This window comes from Schistosoma mansoni, chromosome 1, assembly GCF_000237925.1.
Source record: "Schistosoma mansoni strain Puerto Rico chromosome 1, complete genome".
Taxonomy (NCBI): Eukaryota; Metazoa; Platyhelminthes; class Trematoda; order Strigeidida; family Schistosomatidae; genus Schistosoma; species Schistosoma mansoni.
Genome location: NC_031495.1, coordinates 45,845,009 through 45,870,297, shown reverse-complemented (window position 1 = coordinate 45,870,297; position 25,289 = coordinate 45,845,009). Strand labels below are relative to the sequence as shown.

Genomic DNA, 25,289 nt, shown 5'->3' with positions numbered 1-25,289 from the left:
TAACTGTAAATATTATCATTTCAAGCCGGTCAACAAGGAGAAACTGGTAGCTCTGGAGAAAAGGGAGATCCTGGACCTAAAGGTCTACCTGGCCCTAAAGGAGAACCCAGTTCAGATATGGAGTCAGGCGATGAAGGTCCCAAGGGCGAACCTGGTTTAATGGGATCAGAAGGAGAAAAAGGTGGTGTTGGTGACGTTGCTGAATGCAATGAAGCCGGTTTACTTGGAGATCCTGGACCTGATGGAGCAATGGGAACAATTGGCAATTCAGGTGATGATGGAGAACAAGGAGAAGATGGTGATGTTGGACCGGAAGGAGAACCGGGTCCTGATGGTGAGCTAAATGAATATCTTAACATATTGTTGGGTCTACGTATTATAACTAGTCAAAAATATATCATAAAAATAATGGCACTAATCTTAGTTAAATATCTATTAAAAACCTGGAAACACTGGACGTTCGTTTCATCCTAGTACGCAAGTTATCAGTGAGCATCCACACCTCCACCAAGGATCGATCCTAAGACTTTTGGGTCACACAGAGAGCGCTCAACCTCTAGACCAATGAAAACTTATTCAGTAATTTATATATTTGACTGTAATTCGCGATTTTGTGCAATGATCTTACAATCTCACTGACGGGGTAACTGGCCCGTACTTGACATGGCTGAACCCCAATGATTACAGCGTCTCACCAGGGTTCCTAGGATTACTTCTCAAAATTAGTCACTGGAGAGCACATGTCAAATTAGCATAAGTTTTTTTGGTTATGGTTGAATTTTGTAGAATAAACTACCGGATATTCCTGGCCAAACATTTATTCAAATATAGGAAGCACAAACCGCTTATAGTACGATATAAAAAAGTTTTATTAGCTACCATGAGATCTATACAGGTCGAGTCACAGTGTACTTTCGAACATCATGATATCTCTTTCGAGTACTATTTAATCAGAGTTAAGTCTTTCGCACGTTACTCGCGCAACTACTAAGTAGTCTGGTTCACTTTTACTGTTACTCTATCTTTCTCATAAGAAAATAGTTGTAAATCGACTTCCGGATTGATTTATAGTTTTAATAATGTTAAAGTTCTTCCTCCTTTTAGTAGTACTTTTGGACATCTTACATTTTGGTTAATTTATTATATACTTTTCAGACGTAAAAAAGTATAACCAAGATCGATGAGTCTTTGTAAACAATTTTTTCGATCTGTAATTAAGTCAGTTAATCCTTATTTTCCATAATTATCATGACTGTTGGATGGAAATTTGTAAATAATAAAAGTATAGGTACTACGTGCAACTTAGACTAACCAGCACCAGAAATTCAACATTTAAGAGTTTACGAAGGAAATAAAACCGGTAATTACGTTTATAAATTTTTTTAAAAACCTTTCAAAAAATAATTATTTGACAATCATCTGGTTTTTGACAGAGATATACATGCAGAATCAGACAACGTTCAAGGTAAGTAATCAGTGCTGACTTGACATATTTTTTAACTCCTGGACTACAGAAAGTCAGTTAATCTGATCATTTTTTCTCTAATTCAGTTGACTCAGATGATATGGAGCGATTTTTGACAATCTTACGACCATGTAAGCACAAAAGCTAATTGACTTTAGGTTAATTATATTGTGGTAGTCTAAATACAAATCATCATCATCATCATTTGAATGTCAAGATTATCATGGTTATTTTTCGATGCTTTAGATGGAATTTTGCAATAAAATCAGTCAAAATTTTGTTTACGCATTCTTACTTATGTAATTCAAAAAAAATTTGTTCAGATCATTTCAACTAGAAACTTTTAGTAAATATTGGACCTCATCAAAATCTTTGAAAGGATCCACATTCAGTCGGTGTTGTTCATCGTCAAAGTTGACTTAATAAATGTGTAGATAACTCTTATTAGGATGATTGGCATTAAATAGTTTGATAATAGATGTAGGCATGTGTTCCAATCGAGCTGTTCGACTTTATATTTTAACCATATTAGTTAGATATGCTTAATTGTTATAGAGATACGCAAACAAATAGTTTACAAATTAAGGGAATACTAAAGACGTTTTCGAAAGTTTGTGGAACGTTTGAAAGTTGGATTAAGTGAATTGAATGGACTGTATGTAAATTATGTAATTGGTTTGATATTTATCCACTTGGGAACTTTTCATTTTAAAGAAAATGCACAAATGTCACCATACACTTTCAATAACAAAAGAAAATCGATCACAACATGTAGTCCAAACAAATTTAGTTTTTCTTTAAGTAGAAAAGAAAACGATTGTTTGGTTATCTTAGGAACTAGATAACACTATAAATGTAATTAACAGTAAGTTAAGTGTGCAAAATAAATGATTTAGATGAAGAGACAGTAAGAAAATTGAAAAGACTCATGCTTTCAACTATGAAAATGCTAAATCTCCACAAAACCCTTTCTGAAAAGAATTAGTCTTTTCACACTTTGAATACTGTAGAATGTTTGGTGGTAAATTTTTGAAAATATCGACTTTAGAAAGAAAAATAATCAGAAACAATAATTAACCGGTAACACAAATAACTTTTTCCTTCATTTTTTAAAATCTTTTTCATTTAAAGTGTGTGTATATAGCATGTTAGATAGTTGATGGTAACCAATTATGTATTGGTGGTTGAAAATTATTTTTAATGGAATAACTACTTTTAACTTAAATATTATTATAATGAATTTCTCCACTAGTTTCAAAAGTTTTAATATTCATTATGTAGTAGATCTTATTTAAATACACATTTTTTTGTGTTAACACTGTTTTGTTTTGTTTTCTTCTTGACATGTTGATTTTTAGGAGAACGTGGTGAGATCGGTGAAACGGGAATAGAAGGTATTCGCGGTATTACTGGAGAAAAAGGTGAACCAGGTAATATCGGTGATGTGGGTGAAAAGGGTTCTCCTGGTCCAGAGGGTGAAACTGGAGATATTGGCCCACAAGGTAAAATCAAGTTTACATTAAGATTTTCGTTTTCATTGCTGTACGACCTTCTCACTATTCAAAAACAAGAACATTTACTTTTTAGTATCTTGTATGGTTTGTAAAATTAATGAGTAATTTTATCACGAAAAATGTAAAAACGTTGACAGGCGTCGATAAACATGACTAAATCCTGTGGAATAATATTATCTTAGAAGCCTAAGTATTTAGTATATATAGCTCGGAGGTCATTGGTTTGAGCGTAACTATCGTTCAAATATTTGTTTTCTGCATACGTCGACATTCATAAACTATTTTCAATATAGGGTTATAGAAATTATTTAACTTTATTGAAATCATGAACTGATTTTAGTTACGGCTCCATTGCGTTGTCGTGGGTGCATACCGATGAAGATTCCACATTAGGATGAAACGTACGTTCAGTACTTCCAGGTTTTCAATGGTAGTCTAACTGAGATCGATTCATGATTTCAATAAAAATCGCAAGATTTATTATTGTATTAGTCTTTAGGAACTCTTTTCAGGCTATCTGCTCTTAGGAAGCCCACTAGTATGAAGTGAAAACCTATTCTCTTCATTCAATCGAATAATAACTTCTAGAGTATAATGATAATAGAGATTAGTCAACGTTATAACGAGATTTCCATAAATGAAAGGCAGTTATGTATCCTAAAATGAATTACTGTTTGCAAGATAAAAGTAACTATCATAGAATCATATTCTTTACAACGTTTCCTACATAAATAACAACAATAAAAATCAACCATTCAGTTTCCAAAGATTTTTAAGTACATCTTGACACCAACAAAATCTTGATACTCCATTCAAACAGTATATATACACCTAAATTGCTATTTAATTTTCGCATTGATTTTCTTCACTGATTTTTAATGAATCACTTCGAAAGTGTGCTGTGAAGTCAATTTATCTGCATATAATGTATGTTGATCATTCATTTGGATTATCATATTGTAGGCCCACAGGGTGCGGATGGTGCTCAGGGTCCGACTGGTGATCCTGGACCGACTGGGGAATTTGTGGAAGGCGAACGAGGAGATATTGGGCCAGATGGAAGTCAAGGAGAACAAGGTGAAAAGGGTGAACCCGGTGCAGTTGGAGAAGTTGGTGAAACAGGTCCTACCGCTGAAACTCTACCCGGTATCAAAGGGGAACCTGGACAACCTGGTGAAGACGGTCAATTAGGTGAACCTGGGTCAGATGGTAACGATGGAGAACCTGGGCCAAAAGGTGATGAAGGTTTAATGGGGGAGTCTGGACCAAAGGTAGAAATCTTTTTTAAGTAAAACCGTTTGTTACTTTTCTTTATTGAAATTGATATACTTGTGAGAGTATTTTATAGTTTTAAACCAATCATATAGTTTGTTTTAACAGTATATGGGGTTTAAAAGTCAAGTAATTTGTAAGATATTTTAATTAAAAGGAATAGTGCTTTAAAAATATACGATAAATTTAAAAGCCAACAGATTAACTACTAACCGAGGTTTCTTGCACTTCAGGGGTCACGAGGTCCACGAGGTAAAATTGGAAATGTTGGTGCAGAGGGCAGTAGAGGAGCCAAAGGAAATGTTGGTTCTGAGGGCGAGATAGGCCCAGATGGTGAAAAAGGAGACAGGGGAGAAGCAGGTGACATTGGTCCTCCAAGTTATACGACTGCTGGACTCAAAGGCAGGGAAGGACTGGAAGGACCTCAAGGAGAACAAGGTCAAGCTGGTGACTCAGGGGAACAAGGAGAATCAGGTCTGTAAAACTGAAATTGATGGGTATATGACATACTGGCATCATTTATTTGAAATAAGTACTCTTTCTTTGGATATTTATGCTTAGAAATAACAATAATCTATGTTCATATATTTCAAATCTTTATTAAGTTATATAAAAATCCATGAAGTCGAACAATAAATGCTACGTTTACTTAATTTAGATCGTGACCTATGAAGTTAGTGAACTGTGCTTTGCATTCCTCAAACTGAAATTCTTTGCATGTGCCACTTTCATGATCATTTTTAGTCTGGTTAACAAAGTAACACTAATTTTTTCTTTGAATAAAATCTGATAAGTTTTTAGAAGATAAAAGAGTTCTAATTATTGTTTGTCCTAATCATGTACGCCATTTCTTTGCTCATCACCTCCTCCTAGACAATAGAACTCGCATTTTAGATTTAAGGTTTTTAGTGGTTATCCGTCTGTTCTTAAACCATAGTAAATTCGGTAGGAGCGGACAATTTTCCACATTTAAACAAACACAAATATTGTCTATGTAATTCACTAATTTTGAGTGTATTCACATGTTAATTTCACCTTTAATATCATTCAGTTATACTGGTTTATATCTAAACCGTATAATCATGCAAATCAACTAATCTGTTCGAGTTTATCTTATTTCCAGTAATTAAAAAAAAATACCGTTAAAAGTCTCATTTTTGGGGTTATGAGTTTGAAAACATGTACTAGCTGTTTTCAACTCTAAAGTGGTGTATAAGTTACCAGTCCAATCTCTTATGCTATTCATTATAAATCAAAACAATTCTAAAAGTGGTTGTTTATTGAAGATATATTCAATGGTGTTCAATTGTTATTGACAGAGTAAATAGTTTATTTCTAGTAATTTGACCTTAAGATATTTTATTAGTCAATTGTCTTTTTTATTTACTCAAGGTTATTTCATTTGATTTGACAAGTAGAGTAATTATTTATTGATAATTCTATATTTTAAAAATGTTATAACATATATGAAATTTCAAGGTATACCCGGTGAAGAAGGTGATCAAGGTGATGAAGGACTAACTGGTGAGGCTGGGGAAATCGGAACACCTGGTTTAGAAGGTGATATAGGACCTGAAGGAAACGAAGGTAATGTAATTCGACAATTAAGCACAATATTTAACTAATTGAATATCCAAAATTATTTATGTGTGTATCCTGGCTCTAAGCCACATATTTTATATTAGCGATAATCGTACAAGGCGACTATCGAAATTGGATTACATGGAACAGAGCTTAAATTCGCGGTCGGCTGGTTTAAAGTCAAGTGATTTTACTTATTAGCCATATTCTCCAAGGAGAATTTCTTGCTTATACTATTTATTATTAAATGATAGGAATAGTCATCTTTTTCATACTTGTTTATCGTATTCATGAATATACTTAATCATACAGTCAATCCGCCATGGAAGCCAAGCCATGTATTCTGTGTTACTTGTTTATGCTCATCGCGATCTTGACTCTATAATCCATACTTATGCTTATGATAGTAATAGTCCATACAAAATCTTCACTATTACTCCAGGGACTTAATTTTCTAAACTTTCTAAGACGTTGAACTTGTTAGATTAGGAAAATTGTATACAAGAGTTTGTACTCGAAATTTTCCATCTAATCACAAAGTCATTTCAAAAACAAAACCAATAGTAAGAAAGACACTAGTTGACGTATACTTTACAAGATGTAGATAAATAAATGGTTTTATTTAAGTTAAATTATCAGGTATTGGAATATTTCCAATTATTATCAAATTATTCACTTGAAAAACTAGTCCAGATAAGGTTAGCAGAGATGGATATATCGAGGTATATCGAGGCAATACGCACAGTATGCACATATGCCAAATAGAGACTGACCAGATGCAGTCCTAACAAAATCGATGGGAAGATCCAAACAAGTAATACGAAGTGAATTTAGTCCAGATAAGGCTTTAACTTATTGATTTGAAATATACCGTTCATCCATTATCTTGAATATAACTTTTTGACTTCACTTAAGTTCATTTAAACTAATCAACTTATTCATCAGAGTTACCTGAAAATTTATATCTATTACGCATTACTAGTAACAAAAAATATATATCTTTAATAATTGTGCTTTGTTTTTACAAGTATTTGGTCATAGTGTTTTCTGCCTTCTACTCACTGTACTTAAGGTCCGGTCGGAGAGCAAGGTTCGGAAGGAGATGTTGGTATGATAGGAGCTTATGGACCAGAGGGAGAAAAAGGTGAACCAGGTCTTAGAGGTGATACAGGTGAAGCCGCTACAAACTGTTCCATTGGGCCGAAAGGTAAACAAGGTCGACTAGGCCCATTGGGGTTACCTGGACCACAAGGACCACCTGGTGATCAAGGTTTGTACAATTTTAGGTATATATATGAATTTGGTAATAACACCTCATTGATCCTCAGCGTTGATCAATTAAAAACATCTTAAATTTATCACCCCAACTTTTCTTAGCTGTTATCATTCCATTCCGTCTAGAATCAAACTGCTTCTTTTGAAAAGCAGATACATCAAACAGAAAAAACGTTAGCATATTTACAAAGAAACTTCATGATGAATTTTTAACTAGCTTTATAAATTGAAAATAATAGTTTGTATATTGCTCAAGACTTAAATACCTACAGAATTGGTCATTAGTAAAGTTGAAACGTCGCATCACAATAGGTAAGAACACGAAGCTAGTCAGTAAAGTTATATGAATATAGTCGAAAACTGAGATATGGCATGTTGTTATTAACATGATAATAGAAATAACGATTCGATGTGAACTAAGGAAAAATTGCCCAATACTTTGATAGGAAGGCGGTTCAGGAGAATTAGACGTAGAAGAGATTAATGGTGAGTGTTTATAATTTTTTGCTTAAGTGGTGTTATAATATTGTAGTTCGCTAGATTAAACAAAGTAACTGGATATATCTGCTTCGAACATACAAGCTTGGTTTTTCTAGTTGATCCTGATGGTCTCCGTTATGTAGTAGAGGGCTAATTTTGGGCTTTCTGGTAAACTATTCGGTACTAGATTTTAAATGAAAACATTTCTATCTTGTTATGATACTTACCATCTATAAGGTGCGGAAAAAGAGTATAATACTAATATGATCTCTTTCTATCCCTACTATATATTTAGAAGTTAATGAACACGCAAAGATTACGATGTCAAAGTACATCCGATGTCATTTGTTTCACATTAGCAGTTATGGTAATATACGCAAGATGGTGAATTAATTGTCATTAAGTATATATCTTAATGATAATTACTAGGCACTCGAGTATTTTTGGTGTTCCAATGGGTTCGTTAATTTAGTTTTAATAATTATCAATGCCCTTTCAGTTGTAGAATATGTGGATTATTTTAAACAAAATAACAGTGTTCTTTTATTCTTTAAAAAGGACTACCTGGGTTACGTGGTAGGGATGGTCCACCAGGGGTTGGAGTAATTGGAGCACCAGGAGAACTTGGTGACACTGGACATATCGGTCTACCTGGAGAAGCAGGTATTGATGATCTATTTTTCATGCTTTTTTACTTATATTATATTATGGATGTATAGGGATTTGATTACTGCAGGAAATACTTTAATCTTTACAGGATAACTATAAACACATTATTCTCTCTCATCCTTTGTGAATTTGGTTAAAATGCTCAGTCATTTGGATTATTTTTCTTTTAAGACTGAGTAACAGTGATGATATGAAAGCCTGTTTCATAAGTGATAGTAAGTTCGGTTCATTAAACTGAAATTAGAAATTAGTTTATCAAACGGACGGTAAACAAGAGTAAATGAAATGTTGTTTTCTACTAAGCTATAGATCTTAGTACCAGATGTCACTATTATTTTTAAATGAAGTAAGTAATTATTTATTGATAACACTATTAAGATAGCGTTTTTCTTATTACCTTCCAGGAGAACCAGGAGATCAAGGTCCTGAAGGCCCTTCAGGCTTGGCCGCTCTTACTGGTGAGCAAGGAATGAAAGGAGAACGAGGAATACCAGGGGATATTGGGGATCCAGGAGTAGGAGGTGTTCAAGGTCCTCCTGGTTACGATGGAGAGAAAGGCACACAGGGACCACAAGGTTCATCAGGAATAGATGGGGTTGATGGTAATATGGGACCAAAAGGGTTTTCTGGAGATCAAGGTCCGTCTGGAATTCGTGGACAAATTGGTGATCAGGGTGAAATGGGCGAAGCTGGTATCGAGGGTCCAAAGGGGGCTCAAGGAGTTTCAATAAGAGGCGGAGTTGGAGAAATAGGTGATCCTGGGGAAAATGGAGCTCTTGGAGAGCAAGGAGACCCGAGTCCTGATGGTGAAGTGGGAGATAATGGGGATATTGGTGAAAAAGGAGAAAAAGGTCAACCTGGACTATTAGAAGGTGAGAGAGGTGAGGTAGGTGATGTAGGGGAGCGTGGAGATACTGGAGAAGTTGGACCTCCTGGTCCGATCGGTGATGTTGGCCCCAAAGGTAAAGATGGTGAGAAAGGACAGCCAGGTCAAACGAATTATTCCTCTATACTATTTGCTCGTCATTATCAGACACCGTTTGTTGATGACCTTACATGTCCAACTGGAACAAATAAACTGTTTACTGGTTACAGCTACGTTATGGGAGGAGGTGTGGATGATTTAGTCAGCATGGATTTAGGTAAAGTAATTCAAATCACACAGATAAAGTATATCCTGTGATATTTTGATAAAATTGTTTCTTTGTCAGACTCTTAAGCCATATATGCTTATGTTTCTCATACTCACTCAGAATAAAGTTATATAAATTATTTAAGAATTAAAATAAAATTGGCTCCTTCCTTGTTACAAGAGACTGAAATCTATGTTAATAGTTATCTTCTTTTAAAAAATAACTTATTTTTCAGTTAACTAGGCATATTATCATCAGAAAACAAGTCAGCGATAGCATTGCATTCAATAGATTCTGAATACACAATTGATTTCAATGGCATAAGAGTCCTTCAAAAAGGTTTTATATCGTATAAAAAGAGATGGACAGCTAAAGTCCCATATATATAGTCAAACTCAAGTGATAAAAATAGGAGAGATGAAATATAATTAGCTATCCCATGACAACTGGTAATTAGTAAGAGAATTTGAATTTCATTTTAAATTTTAATTCTTTCAATTAGTCTCTTATCATGTGGACAACAATGATTACTTTGATTTGTCCTAATCATTTAATCTGTTTGAAAATACAATGAACAACTAGGCGGTTTAACACAACAGCACAAACTTACATTTATTGTTTATTTATTTTAATTTTTTGCATGCTGTGACATTTGGTTTACAATATCTATCAAACTGAGGCGCTTTAGACTCATGGAATTTTCTCACATGAGGTCCACACACAATTTCTTCATACTAACCGACTCATACACACTGTGAAAAATCCCATTATCGTCATTTTTAACATTATTAAGCGATTCGTTTAGTATACACTTAACCTGTGAACCATGTATTTATGGTCGATAATTTTGATGTTTGATTATCTCCCTTGAAAAATCTTGAACCAGATTGCCGACGGAAACACTGGATTTGTTTTAAGTTCTATGGCTGAGATTTTTCACAAAAATAATTTCTTTCTTCATGGTGTACCTGATTTTTTATTCTATCGGCTATTTATTTCTTCCATACTGACACTTTTCATACCTCTGTCTCATAGTATCATTCTATTCGTTGTATAGTTATTTGGTGAAACATTTCTTATTAGTGTCAAAGTTAGAAATTTAGAGACTGAAATGAAAATGAAAACGAAAATGCGAAATGATCGTTTACACCCTTTCAAGTTTTTTTTTTCAATTTAAAACTGTAGTAGAATACGTATACTATCTTAACATGGTACTAATAATCTTTAAGTCACATGTTAAACGTTGAAAATTAATTACCTTGTCCAATCGTTTCTGTACCAATTTTTCTGAAAATAAGAGTCCTCAGCTGTCTCTAATAGTTGGCCTTCACTATTTTAAACTAAAAACAGCATTTACAGTTAAGTAACTGGTTATTAGTATTTTTTTTATACATATGGACTTCTCAAAATTCATATTTAGGTACACCAAGTTCGTGTTTATCAAAGTTCAGTTCATTACCAATGACTCAATGTGAAAGAGATACAACCTGTCAATCAAGTATGCGACATGAACGATCCTACTGGTTGGCCACATTGGTACCTAGATCTGAACAACCGATTCCAGTAGATCAAACGGCTGATCAAATTGCTAGATGTGTGGTCTGTGAGGCTCCTGCACATGTGTTTGCTTTTCATAGTCAAGGCGAAACACTACAACCATGTCCGAATACTTGGACCGAATTGTGGACAGGTGTTAGTTTAATACTTGTAAGTTATTTGATATTTTCGGGATTCCTAAGACGGTAAAGGAAATCAACAGAAATCAATGATTACTTATAAAAGTCGACATAATTTCTTGATTTGATCATAAAATAATGATTTGAATTAATATGGTCAGAAAGTGTCCTCCATTTCTAGAATGGAAGGTTTTCCACTGTTTATAGCTCATTTAGACACAAAACATAACCATGAATATTTACTTTTTTGTATTTAATACAGCTTCATTATTTGCCGAGGGAGAAAAGTAAATTTTCTTTTGAAAAAAGGTATATCATTTGGTGACAAGGATTACAATCGAAATCTAGTTGTTTTCAGATTACTAACCAAAGGTTGAGAAATCCTTCCCGTATGTATTGCACTTTCATTCCATCAGCTGTTTAAGTTTTAAGTCAATGATCTTTTATTCATATTCTAGATACCGTAATTAATATGTATTTGACATAAACAGGTAACTGATATTCATAGTTTATTGATTAGATCATACTGTCTCTTCAACTATTTCTTTTAATCAACATAAGCTCTAAATTATTCAGTCATTGAGTAATAACAAATATCATTTTATCAAGTTCTTAGTTCAGATCAAGTTTTACCGATCAAGTCAAATGGTGGTCACTAGTCTGAATAACGTAACATCGCTTGATCCGAATAACTCAGTCGTAAAATCTCAGATTATGAAAATTGGTGACGTCGGTTCAAATCTTACGGGGAGCACTATTTCCTCGAGGTTGTAGATTAGCCCTGGTGACGAGTCCTAATTAGCACAAAAATGAAGTCCTGTCGACTACCTCCAACTACCTAACATCACAGTGTAAAGTCTGTCTGTTAAAGTGACGGAACTGGTTAAACGTTATATTCCATCAATAAAGCAGAGTGACACCAGGTGACGGACCATTGAAAACCAGGGTCATCTGTTTCCCCCCCACTTCCTCAATCAGCAATATGTAAACATAACTTCATTTAAGAGTGCACTTAATATCTTTGAAAATTAGTGTGAGAATCATATTTTCCAACTGTTGATGTGGAATAAATTGTCTCATCTTTGTGGAAGGTCAAAAATAAAATGTGGCAACTGTCCAGCGTTTCTTGGTTTTTTCCAGTGTTCGTTAAACCTTGATTAGATCGAAATTCGAATTGTCATCTCTAAAAATCACCCAACATAACCTAGTGTACCCATAGTTCAGTTTTGGGTGTAGCGTCCTCGTTCTAAGTGATATATCCTTTTTATTCGATAAATATTTGCAACAATTCTTTCAAATATACTCTAAAAACAGTTTGACTATGCTTTTATTTCATCTCTTTACATTTATTTCTAGCATACTTCTGGTGCTCATGGTGGAGGTCAACAGTTATCTTCACCTGGAAGCTGTATGGAACATTTTCGTTATTCACCAGTTATTGAATGTAATAATAATGTAGGGATGTGCCATTATTGGTCTGATGCAAAAGTCTATTATTTAAGAGCTCTTAATCCAAACATTACACAATTTGAGAAGCCAGTAGGTTTTGTTATGAAAGCAGCCGAAGGGCCAGTCTTGAATAATGTCAGTAAATGTAGAGTCTGCATGAAAATCCCTGCTTAAATAAATAGCACTCATACCCACAGATGAACAAGTATACATACAGAGCAAATACATTTGTTGTTTAAAACTATGAATGATAGGAAGCAGAATAAATGAAAGAGTAACATCATGTCGACAGGTTAATCTTCAACATTTATATCCATATATACTTCATTTTTCAATATTTTTTTCTGTTTTTATCCTTTCTGAAATTTTCTTTCAACCAACAGTTTTTGTTCATTATTACCTGGTTATTTTAAAAGTTAATTTTTTCTCCATTTTATATTCTTTTGTTTAATTAGGCTACTTGATATTGATACCCTTTAATTTTTGTTGTGAATTTGTCCTGTACTTTTATTTATTTTATTAAAAACGACCCGCTTTTTTAAAAAAAATCTTTGCTTACATGTGCTTATTGATTTTGATTTAAAATTTGTTTTTGTTTTTTTTTTTAAATTAAAAGCGCCATATTCAATTTTAGTCATAATAAGCATGATTTGTGAAATACAATATGAAATATAAGAGTAACCAAAATTTAATCTTTTGAAATATTTATACATATTTACATATATACAGATTCTTTAATATTATGTTGATGAAAGTGATATTATATTTCAATAATAATAGTAGTAATAATAAAGGTTTTTAATGAAATCTATTAGCTTTTATTTTGAAAATATCTATATGAATGTAATACGAATGAATGTATGGTCTTATTTAAATGGTATTGTTTTTTGTCGAAAGTGAACTTTTTATAAGCAGTTGATGTTTAAAGTTACTTACTTACTTACTGACGCCTAATGGAGCATAGGCCACCGACCAGCATTCTCCAACCCATTCTGTCCTGGGCCTTCCTTTCTAGTTCTATCCAAATTTTTGTTCATTCTTGATATTTAAAGTTAGTGTATCATAAATATTTATACATTTTATAAGAAAAAAATCTAACTATGAACACTGAAATAAATCAGATTCAAAGAAACATTAATAGTAGTAATATTCAAGACGTTCTATACCATGTAACATTTTATCACTTTCCAATATGGAGGCGTTTGAGATACTAGACTGAAATCTAATGGCTGACTTTATCAACTGTAATTTAATTTATAATTTAGCTACACTGTCATTTAATTTTAAATATTAATGGATGTAACATTCAAATTAAACTGTCATTCAAGCTACTAGTTGATACAAAACAGTGATATTAAACTGTTATATTAAGTTCTGTTAAATGGATTTAATAAAAATTCCTCAATCAAACCTCAAAAGATTATGATACTCATAGTCCCAAGTTTGTACATAACTATAAAATCTATGTGGTGTAAAGTCTATTATAATATGCTCTTTTTATATTGGTTAAAATGGGAACTTAAATTTTCCTGCGTACATAGATGCTTGTTTTGAATACAAATTTAATAGACTGTGATCCACCAAAGAGGTGGGATATACATGTCTCGTTTGAGGTTATATGAACTCACTATTGTTTTTCACTCGTTATTCATTACGAGAATCTACTTATATATAGTCATACCAAGCATGATACTACTTTTCATTCTGTGTTAGTGTGTGACTTCACACTTTATCATAAATCTCTTATTTGGTACATATTTTAATTCAAGTTATCTTTGAGACCTGAATCGGATGAAATTATCTCCGTTTTTGATCCTTTCATGTTCTCTGAGTTAGTTGACTTTATTGTTGAGCTTCCAGTGTCATTATGGGCTACAGCGTCAGAATCTGATTGAAATATAAGTGAGCTTTTTTAAAACTACTTTACAAGTGCCAGATAAATGCATTCTTATCATGTAGCTATCATTAACTGACTTCTCAGTGCTTATTTTCTTCATGTGGATCTACATATATGTGGATGGTTTTATTAGGTTAACTTGTGGTTATATGACTAGGTAACCTTGTTTGTATAGGTTGATAGGTTAAATCTATGTCGACATTTGAAAGAATCCAACATCAAAAAGATCTGCTGAACTATAAGGTCGTTTTCATTATTTCATGATTTAATTAAGTAACAAAATTTCCTGTCTATGATTATAATTGATATTTTTTATTGTTCTGTTTTCTATACAGGTGTAGAACATAACTATTAATAATCGAATCCAGACCAATGCATATCCTGTTGCTGTCAGGACAGAAACAGGCAAACAGTATTGATCTTCAGTATATCAGTGCAAAACTTTTGTAAGTTTAAATGTAAAAAAAAACAAAATCAACATCAAAATTCACTGCTTAATTTAATTTCTATTCATTCTAATTGTTTCCGTTTCTTCCATTATAGGACATTTATATTTCTGGTTACGTTTATTACTTTTAATGGAATTCCTTTTGCTCAATCGGTATGTTGTTTATTAGATGGATACATTTTTATTATCATATATGTATTTTCAGCAATTTCGTCGAGATATTGATTGTTCCATAAGATGTGATTACAATTTTTGCAGATGTTTTGGACCACAAGGACCACAGGTAAGTGAATTTATCAAATGAATTTTGATTTCATTTATATTAATTGTTATTGAGAAACTTATTTTCTTTGGAATTTTATAAAATCTTGTATTTAGGGTGATCCAGGTCCTCGAGGTCCACCTGGATCTATCGGTCCTAAAGGTTATCCTGGCGAACAAGGACCACCAGGGCTAAGGGGTATGAAAGGTGATCCTGGACGAGATGGAGCTGATGGTCCTGTTGGAGAAAGAGTAAGTATAAAGAAGAGTTATAACTCATTTATTTATACCGGTGACGCACTTGTTTTGGTATGAAATAATCAAAGAGATGATGGAGATTAAGTTATCAAAACAATATAAATATCTTAAAATGTATAAATTATGTTTAAATAATCCATTGTTTCGTTTAGGATCTTGGTCTGAACTTCTTCAAGGGAAAATATTCATTCAGATTTGAACATGGATTTGTAGAAAGTATAAATATCTGTATAATTGACACTATTCTTTTGTGCATTTAAGCTGTACACTAATGTTCACTGTGAATGGTGAATCAATGAAAGTAAGAGACTCATCAAATTCATTAATCCTTAACATTGTAATACATTGCGTGGTTTAATTCAATATTAATATCAATATTTTAAAGTAGATGAATAATAATGTAGTTATGTCATGCTGACCATTGGAAAATTTTATTTCCATTTGACTAATAATTAACAAACTCACATAATCACAATATAAAATAATGATGAGGTTAAACAAATTTTATGGTTGGCATACGAATTATACAACCTTTCTTTTATATATTACCACCACTAAATTAACTACTTCTATAAATCCGTTGTTCATCTTGTTGTGCTAACGAGTTATGGCAACTTAAACCTATGCATATATGTGCCTGGTCTTACGTTGTAGCTGACTGAATTTAAATTTGTTGAAAAAGCTATGGAGATTGAGTACTTACTTTTCCCTAAATTAGTTTAAGTATTTTGAAGAAGTATTTGTCAACTAGTTGGTTTATGCTGTTTGTATATGATCCTGATTTTAAGGTTTCTTTTTACAGAACCTCCCGGTTTTATACGTGTTGAGGTCTATAAACTGTGATAATTTGAAGTCTCCTATCTTATTTATTTGGTTGAGTAAGTCGGAAATTACGATAACGAAAAAGATATTTAAAATAAAACATTAAATATAATGCTTTAGTAATGTTATAAAATAACCTGCACAAATGATTTCGTTTTAAATTTACGGTAGTTTCTCATGGTACTTGGTGTGTACTTCAACTAACCACTAAAAACTTCATGAAACTAATTCATTTATAAATTTTTGAAGTGAAATTCCAGTATCTCTTTGTATCAACCTTATATTGATATATATGTTATAGGAACCATTATTTTCTTATTCTTTGTTCTCAGGGTCCATCAGGGGATTTCGGCCCACCAGGAATGCATGGTGAACATGTAAGTAAAAAATGCCTGTCAAAAATATATCTTTTTTGACTAACACTTAAAAAGTTGTTTTAGTTATTCAAAAATATTTATTTCTCTATTTACAAAACTCAAATGATTTTTGTTGTTTACTTACAGGGTGAGAGTGGAGAAACGGGTGAAAAAGGTGCAAAAGGTATTGCTGGTTGCCCTGGAGGAAAAGTAAGTGTTGTCTCCTCCCCCACACGTGATACGCTTATACGGTGAACTAGTAGTACATAAAGTTATTCACTTTTTTCTTAATTGTAAATTTTACCATTTTTTATACATCTATTTATTATGTTTATTTTGCATCACGATAACCTAAATATCAATTCAAAATCCGTTATTATTTTGATAGTTCATTCACTAAATCTCTAGCTATACGGCCGCTTCATTCAAATTTATTTTTATTGATCCGTTTTTGCTTAGGGTGATCCAGGTGAAAAAGGTGAACCTGGAAGACAGGGTATGGATGGTGACCGAGGACTGCCTGGTATAGATGGCGAACGTGGTGATCCTGGTGAATCTGGATTTGGGAGACGAGGACTACCAGTTAGTTCTGTTTTTATTCGCATATGTAATCGAAAATTTCATAAACGATGTATAACATTTTATCCGTTAAATTGTTTTCAATATATATATATATAGTAATAGAATATTTTTATGTATATGTGAACTGTGTTATAATAATTTTATATTTCGCTTTTAAATATGATCGTGTTTATCTTCATATACATCATTTGGTTGAGTCCTGCTTCCATTTGTTTTTTATCTATTACTTAGGGTCCGAAAGGAGAACCTGGTAATGTTGGTCCAAAAGTGAGTTAAGTATTTAAAAAAACGTTAACCATTTTATAAATCACACTGATTAGGGTGTAACTTATCTATCATCCTTTAAGAAATCAGAAACCTCCAGATGTTTGAAGGAATTGTTTTGAATGAAATATTGTGATATATCAATACTAGTGAGGAAATAAAACATGGATAACAGTTTGTGTCACCCATACAATAAATATGATTTCGACAGGAGACTGCTGTGATTCTGAAAGTAAGCAGATATAAAGAAGACGTGAAAGCGGAGCATTAGTTAGCTAGTTGAAGTTAGTACAAATTGTTTGACTCTACCATTAATGTTTCTTACATAAACACGACGATTAAGTTTTCGGAGTTTGCTACATTATTCATTTCATTTCTCATAACTAGGCAGACATATCCTTTTTTCTCGAGGAGCAATAAATTCTGAAGTTATAAAATCGTATTTAAATAATTAAGTGAATTTTGGGAAGATTCTTTATCTAACACATCCAACTGTTTATTTTTGGAGTTTTACCGAACGTTGGAAAAAAGACTAAATATCCGATTAAATTAATGATGTAAATATTAGATTACTGGTCAAATGTTAGATTCAATCATTCGTTTTTTAAGTAGTTATTTTTACTCTTCTTTTAGGGTGATGATGGAATTCAAGGTGAACGTGGTGATCCTGGATTGCCTGGATTAGAAGGAGACAGAGTAAGAATATTCTACAGTTTATCTCTCACTAATATTCTGAGATATCCTTTATTTATAAATGATTTGGTCATAACTGAAAGTCCTGAGTAACTGCTTCATCCTGTTTCTGAGACTTTTCAGCGGTACATATTCACCAGCAGATACTTTTGTGTCATAAATGATTACTATATTATGTCATTAGTTTATCTGATAATGTAGAACATGATGACAGAATCTGTAGAGTTAGAAACGATTTTCATAGTTTACTATTGGATTCTAATATCGTTTCACAATTATGTCTGATCTTGATTAATTGGCTAAACGTGTATTTAATATAATTTAACTTTTAAACAACAATCTTTTGATTGGCTGAGCTTCGATATTTAAAAACATTATCAATTGTAATATTTTACTTTTTCCGTAAATGGCTAATAAATCAAGATTCTCTTTAAATACAAAGCTATATTTGTTGATTTGCCAAGAATGGTTACTAGAATTGGTGAATTCTGTTCCCTTTTCCTTTTAGTTAACTCACTATAAGACTATTCAATCTACAATTATTTTCTTTCAAATAAGCTAATTTTCATAAAGTTTGTTCTTGTATATACATTGAATTTCGATGAATTAAACCTCGTTCTACCTAACATAACTTAAAATGAGTTGGTTAGAAACATTTAATGTTTGCCTAAGCTTAAGCATTTTTTCAAGAAATTTTTTCTCTTTTTCTTTATTCAAGTACCAGATATACTTACTTATGCCTGTTACCCCTCGTTGAGGAGTATAGGTCACCCACAAGTAGTCTCCATCCAACCCTGTCCCAAGCAATCCTTTCCACTTCTTTCCAGTTGTTATTCATCCTTTTCGTATCTGCTTCAATCCTTTGGCGTAATGTGTTCTTCGGCCTTCCTCTTTCCCACTTCCCTTCCGGATTCCAAGTTAGGGTTTGCCTCGTCATGCAGTTTGGTGATTTCCTTAATGTATGTCCTATCCACTTCCAACGTCTTTTCCTAATTTCCTCTTCATCTGGAAGCTGGTTTGTCCTCTCCCATAGTAGTCTGTTGCTGATAGTATCCGGCCAGTGAATGTTGAGTATTTTGCGTAAACAACTGTTTATAAATACTTGTACCTTGTTGACGATGGATGTAGTGGTTCTCCACGTTTCAGCTCCATACAGTAGGACTGTCTTGACATTCGTATTGAAGATTATCACCTTGAAACTAGTTGACAGATGTTTGGAGTTCCATATGTTCTTCAACCGTAGGAATTCTGTCCTTGCTTTGCCGATCCTCTCCTTTACGTCTGCATAAGTAACAGATATACAGTAGAAATATTGATTTGTGGTGGAATCTTAAAAAAATGCCATTAAATACATGAACTATGAATTTAAATTAACTAGATAGACAGCAATAATAAATATGTATCTGTAATGAAATGTAAAGAAAAGGTCATATAATCCATTGAATTGAATATATGTGTTACATAACTGTTAGTGTTATCCACCTAACTAAATCAAAGTGAATTAAGTAATTCTAAACTGTCAATTTTTGTGTGCACCATATCAACATTGCTAAAACATAGTAGCAGCGACTAAAATCATATTTTTTACCGTTCTGCTTAACTAATAAATAGGCTTTTATTCATGTTCTATTTTTGATTTAACTGGACTGATTTGAAAGACATTTTAGCTTTTGTAGAATAGTCTAACTTTTTGGATGAACACTTTCAGAATGTATTATCTTTCAACTTTTATGGTTCATATTCTGGAAATCCTCATCAATAAAGTATATGTTTGAAAATTTTTATTTTCGACAAAAGGGTGAAGATGGTGACTTCGGTGTACCTGGTGAAGCTGGTGAGCCAGGAGAAAGTATCATTGACACTTATACACCAGTCAAAGGTGCTCCAGGCTCACCTGGAGATCCTGGAGATCCAGGCAGAAATTGTTCAGTTACCACATTGGAACAAGGCCGAAAAGCTCTAATTGGACCTCCTGGCGATCGAGTATGTGTTATTTTTGATAAGTATTTATTTATTTTAAAGAATGTAAGTAGTTTGTCACAGATTTGCACTAAGCAATACCTACCATCAATCTCAACCTATCTATTGGATTAGGATAAGGTATACAGTAAGCCATTTGGAATTGAAATAATTAGGCCAGTCCTGACCGTTATCGATTTGTTTCAACAGATTATGATCCTATTCTCAACTATCAATTTATTACAAAATCATTAATCTTTTCTAATTCCTAGAAACCCACTGTTGTTTCACTCTATTTATCTATATTCCACATATTATGGAACCTGATTGAAATCACAAACTGATAAGTTTCCATTGGAAACCTGGAAGCATTGGACGGCCGTTTCGTCCTAGTGTGGGACTCCTCAGCAGTGAGCATCCACGACCCCACACGCGGTACTCGAACGCACGACATCCTGTCTCGCGCGAACACTTGATCTCTGGACCACTGAGCCGGCATCGAGCTGTGCCAATGTTAATGCTTATGATTTCAATGAAATTCAACAATCTCCACAACCCTTTACTGAAAAATATGATGAAATGTTTAAAATCATTATAAATGGAAAATTTACCAACCATTTTTTTCTATTTTTACTTTTGTTTTTAATAGGGTGATACAGGTCCTAAAGGCTATCCAGGTTCTAAAGGAGCGAAAGGAATAAGAGTGAGTGTATAGAGTCATTTACAACTTTATTGTTTGTACTTAACTTATGTAGCTAGGAGAAGCCTATTTCATGCAGTGAGGAACCAAACTTATCTTTTAGTTACAACTGTTTGATCATTAAGTAAGGGTCATTGTCATGTTTGTTTAGCCCTTTTATTACTGGTTGAATTCTGTAGATCAAGTAGCATTGAGGTCACTAGTCTAACTGATTTAACACCACGTGCTCTGGGTTGGAATTACAGATTGTCGAAAGTAATTGACAGGAAATTATAGACCTAGTTTTCATGCTATTTGACACCAATCATCAAGGTATATATGTTGTCTTGAGTGAACTGGTGCTTCCTGTCAGGTTCGACTCTATCACCTAGCTTCACAGTCCGAGACATTACCACTGGGAAGTTCTGGATATGACTTACGTTCTGTTTTACAGTAAATCAGTGTCAAATGGATATTCAACCACTTAACATTTGCCTTTTAGTGTGAATCAACTTGAATTGTGTTTTATTTTGAAATTGAATCGTTAAAACTTAGTTGAGTTGATAAAATACTGAGATGACTGAGTTATTCAAATTGATTATTTACCCACGAAATACTTCCCCTCATTCTAACAAAGTAAAATTTTAAATACAAAACCACTGGTCAACTATTTTGGTATGTGAATTTCTGAATTGAAGTTTGTTTAACTTATAGACAAACGGGAGTGGTGTGATTGAGTTAGTTATCTGTCGGATACCAATTTATTAATCAAAAATAAAATTTATGACATAAAGTAACTGAGAATCCAGGTTGTCGTAACAAGAATAAAGTTATTTGTTCGTGGCTAAATGCGTTGCAACTTCTTTTCACAAATCTTTTGAGATTCTTTTCAATTATGTACTGAAAAAGCTACTAGTACATTAATTATCCAGGTATTAAACGTAAGCAGTTGTGGAAATACTAATTTTCGGTCTGAACACGGTAGAATAAGAAGTATACTTTTCCAAGAGAATTCCTAAAACCATAAAATATCATCATTGTTTCAACATATTACGCGATAATCTGATTGAAATGATAAAATTTAACTTGGTTGTCTAAAACTGCTTATTGAATATTTTATTAATTTTTAAATAGGGCATAGATGGAACTATTGGTTTGCCGGGAGTAAAAGGACTTCCAGGTCCCGATGGGCCTCTGGTAAGTTAGAAGATTGATAAAATAAATACGAAATTTTATATTTAAATGAAACGTTTATCTCAAGACTTAGTCATTGACAGTGATACATATATCAGATTTACTATAGGCATTTTCTAGGGTAGTTAACTTTTGCGTTGAAAATAGAAATATATATATACTGTTTCATGATATAGGTGACGACAAATAGGATGATACCAAAGGGTGAATTACTCAATAAGAAAATTTCTGAAAAATGTATTTCAGTTAAAGCACTGGTGATAAATTAATATCTGAAAAAGGTTTGGTACATTTCACACTACTTACTTTTTCTAAGTAGTATGATTTGCGTGGCTAATGCTTTGCTATTTTTTCTTTTCCAGGGTCCTAAAGGCATTAAAGGAAGTGCTGGACAACCAGGTGTTAAAGTAAGTTAACCTACCAAATCATAAATGTAGTAAGAAACTGTGTACAACATAAAAGTAAATTGTTTTACTTGAAAAATATCATAACAAAATACGTCATTATTTTATTACCATAGTCCACAAGTTTTAGTAAAATTTTGTTCACAATCAAAAGTGTAAAATGATTTCTTGTTATCACAGATTTTGTTGGATAGGTTAATGCTACCTCTGTCAATAATATATTTATCGTTAGAGTCAGGTGATTATGAACATGACTTATCGATACCAGGTACGAAAGTATTGGAAATATTTGTCTATTACTGCATCAAAATAAAGAAATTGGAAAATGGAAATATAATTGGAAGTGAATGTATTTTGTTAGTCTAAGCTAACATTAGGATTAACATTTTTCATTGTACTGAATAAAAGAGAAAACCACGATTGCCACAGTTTTGAAGACGAAGTGTAAAACCTGTTATACATGATCTGGTTATTTAAACTATATCTTCAACTAACAAATCCTTCGAATAATTTGATTTAGGGTGGTCAAGGACGTGATGGTTTAATCGGTGATCGTGGTCCACCAGGTCCTAAAGGTCTACCTGGAGATCCAGGGGCAGATGGACTACGCGGATTTGTTGGAGATCCTGGTGAACCTGGGGTAAGTAAAAAAAAATCTTTTTTGGGGGAAACCTTGATCTCCTTAATTACATTAGTTTATTATCATTTGGATTGAAGTCATGAGATTCGTGCATTCATTAAATGTGGAAAGTTTTATTGACAAAATAACTCATCACAAAACGTCCTGTGTTCAGAAAACGCGTAATCACTATTGAAGGGCTTTGTTCTAAAAAAATGAATGGCAGACTAACACAACTAATTTACAAAATGCTCATCATGTTATTGGAAATTTTAACACAAAGTCATATGTTAAGTTGAGAGTCTTGTGGGAATAAGTTAAATCTGAAAATAGTTCAGATCACGGATTGTCGTTAACTGGAGAACAACTGTAAACCAGGGACCATTGAATATCTGAGTAATGGAGTACGACTATGTTGTGACGGACAGTTGTCGCTGACAGTACTGGATTACAGCCATACTAGTTCGTGGATTAGCTGTAGGTAAAAATGCAAACCAAGAAGTTCTACAGCAGCTTTCTAATTGTATCATGGCTAAAGCATGCTTCTGAGTTTGATTTCTTATCGGGTGACTGATGTATATTGTTAAAAGCTTCAAACTAGTATTTAATGGCTGTTCACTGTCACTTAGTTTTCAAAATCCTTTCTGCTGATGTCAGTCCGTGACTACGATTATTTCCCCGGGGAGCATTTTAGATATGGCACTAGACGAAAAGTTGAAACGAAAACACTTCAATCACAAGACTGTCCATTTACGAAATAGCCGTATTAATAAGTATGATAACATCCATATGGTGCGAAGGCATCAATAGCTTCTGTGATAACTCTGTGAATGTGCCTTTATAACACTTCAGACTTGTTTACGATCAGTTATACTTTCCTTATAGCAAACAATTATAAACTATAAACATGTTTCTACAGTTATGAATACTATCCTGTACGACAAATAACACTTTTTAATTCATCTTAATGCTTTTTAGGGTACTACAGAATGCACAGGTATTTTACCTGGGAGACCTGGACAACGTGGTATACCCGGAGAACCTGGAGAGAAAGGATTTCCTGGGATTCCTGGATCCATAGGAGACAGGGGATTGAAAGGCTTGGTTGGTCCACAAGGACCGGTTGGTGACCCTGGATTTGACTGTCCCATTGGACCACCTGGTCCACCGGGTCCAAAAGGATCACCTGGTAAATAAAGAATTTTGTTTGAAATTACCTTCATATGCCTAATACTGACCGTAAATTCCAATCAGACGGATGGTTATAAATATGCCTAAAATCAGAATAATAGGAATTATTATGATAACTAACAATCTTTTACAAATTTCACAAGATACTATCTATCCAAATCATACTATATTTTAATTCATTTCTCAATATTTATAAATGAACATAAATATATCGTTCACCACATGATGATTTCTTTCAGGTGATGACGGACGAACTGGTTTACCTGGACTACCTGGAAGTCCAGGTGATGATGGACTACCGGGTGATAAAGGAGAACCGGGTATTGGCCATAGAGGTGCGCCGGGTGATCCTGGAGATAGAGGTTATGATGGGCCTCAAGGTTAGTTGCATTTGCATAGTAATTGAAGTTTTAACTCAGAAGCTTAAGTGATAAGTAGTGAACTTGCTAACCTATTTTCAAACCTATGTTTTTAGACCATGTAGGCTTGAGATATTTATGAAATTTTTTACTTTGAACTAGTCAACACATCCTATACCGATTACAACATTAATTTTTTGACACATCTACTTACTACATTGAAAAGTTTCGTTAGGATTTACCGATTTATCAGAATTAAATCATTCAACTGATGTCAACAAACGATAGTTATTCTAACGTCCCGTTGCAGATTTTACTCAAAATATTCGGCATTATAAATACGAATAATTTTTTTGATAATAAATGTTTCGAACGAAACAGTTTTAAACTTACCATTCTCATGAATATTAAATCAAATAAACTATATTCTGAAATAAATACAGAAGGCGCGCAGATTTAAAAGCATGATCAGGCTGATACATAAGGGAATTTAACATGTGAAGGGCAGAGATATTAGAGTAATTTATCGGAAAACAAGTTCACAAAAAGACATTTGTTAGAGAGATTATAATGATATGAAACAAGATTTAAGACCCAGTATTTACTTACCAGGAGGACTGTGACGTTATGTCTAAGAAAGAATAGTATAATGAAGGCGGTACATCTACAACCAGATAGAATACAAAAGCACAGGGCAATGAACAATAACTATAATTACTACGATATGTCTGTCTTTACCTGTTTCTTTGATTGTTTTGTAGCCTATTGATTTGAATATATTTTATTGAA

The 25,289-nt window shown here is 33.1% G+C and overlaps 1 protein-coding gene across 1 annotated transcript in view; it reads left to right on the top strand.

Moving 5' to 3' along the window:
• The window catches only part of Smp_170330 (putative collagen alpha-1(V) chain precursor), a gene marked incomplete at both ends in the record, with an annotated part of 68,886 nt that overhangs the window by 29,231 nt on the left and 14,366 nt on the right, over positions 1–25,289 (top strand). The window contains 12 exons of the mRNA XM_018794596.1: positions 26–334; positions 2,824–2,967; positions 3,943–4,250; positions 4,485–4,725; positions 5,731–5,838; positions 6,905–7,102; positions 8,661–9,398; positions 10,810–11,096; positions 12,422–12,649; positions 15,065–15,142; positions 15,238–15,328; positions 24,381–24,521. Of these exons, the coding sequence (XP_018648994.1) occupies positions 26–334; positions 2,824–2,967; positions 3,943–4,250; positions 4,485–4,725; positions 5,731–5,838; positions 6,905–7,102; positions 8,661–9,398; positions 10,810–11,096; positions 12,422–12,649; positions 15,065–15,142; positions 15,238–15,328; positions 24,381–24,521 (2,871 nt within the window). The remainder of the gene's footprint in view (positions 1–25; positions 335–2,823; positions 2,968–3,942; positions 4,251–4,484; positions 4,726–5,730; positions 5,839–6,904; positions 7,103–8,660; positions 9,399–10,809; positions 11,097–12,421; positions 12,650–15,064; positions 15,143–15,237; positions 15,329–24,380; positions 24,522–25,289) is intronic.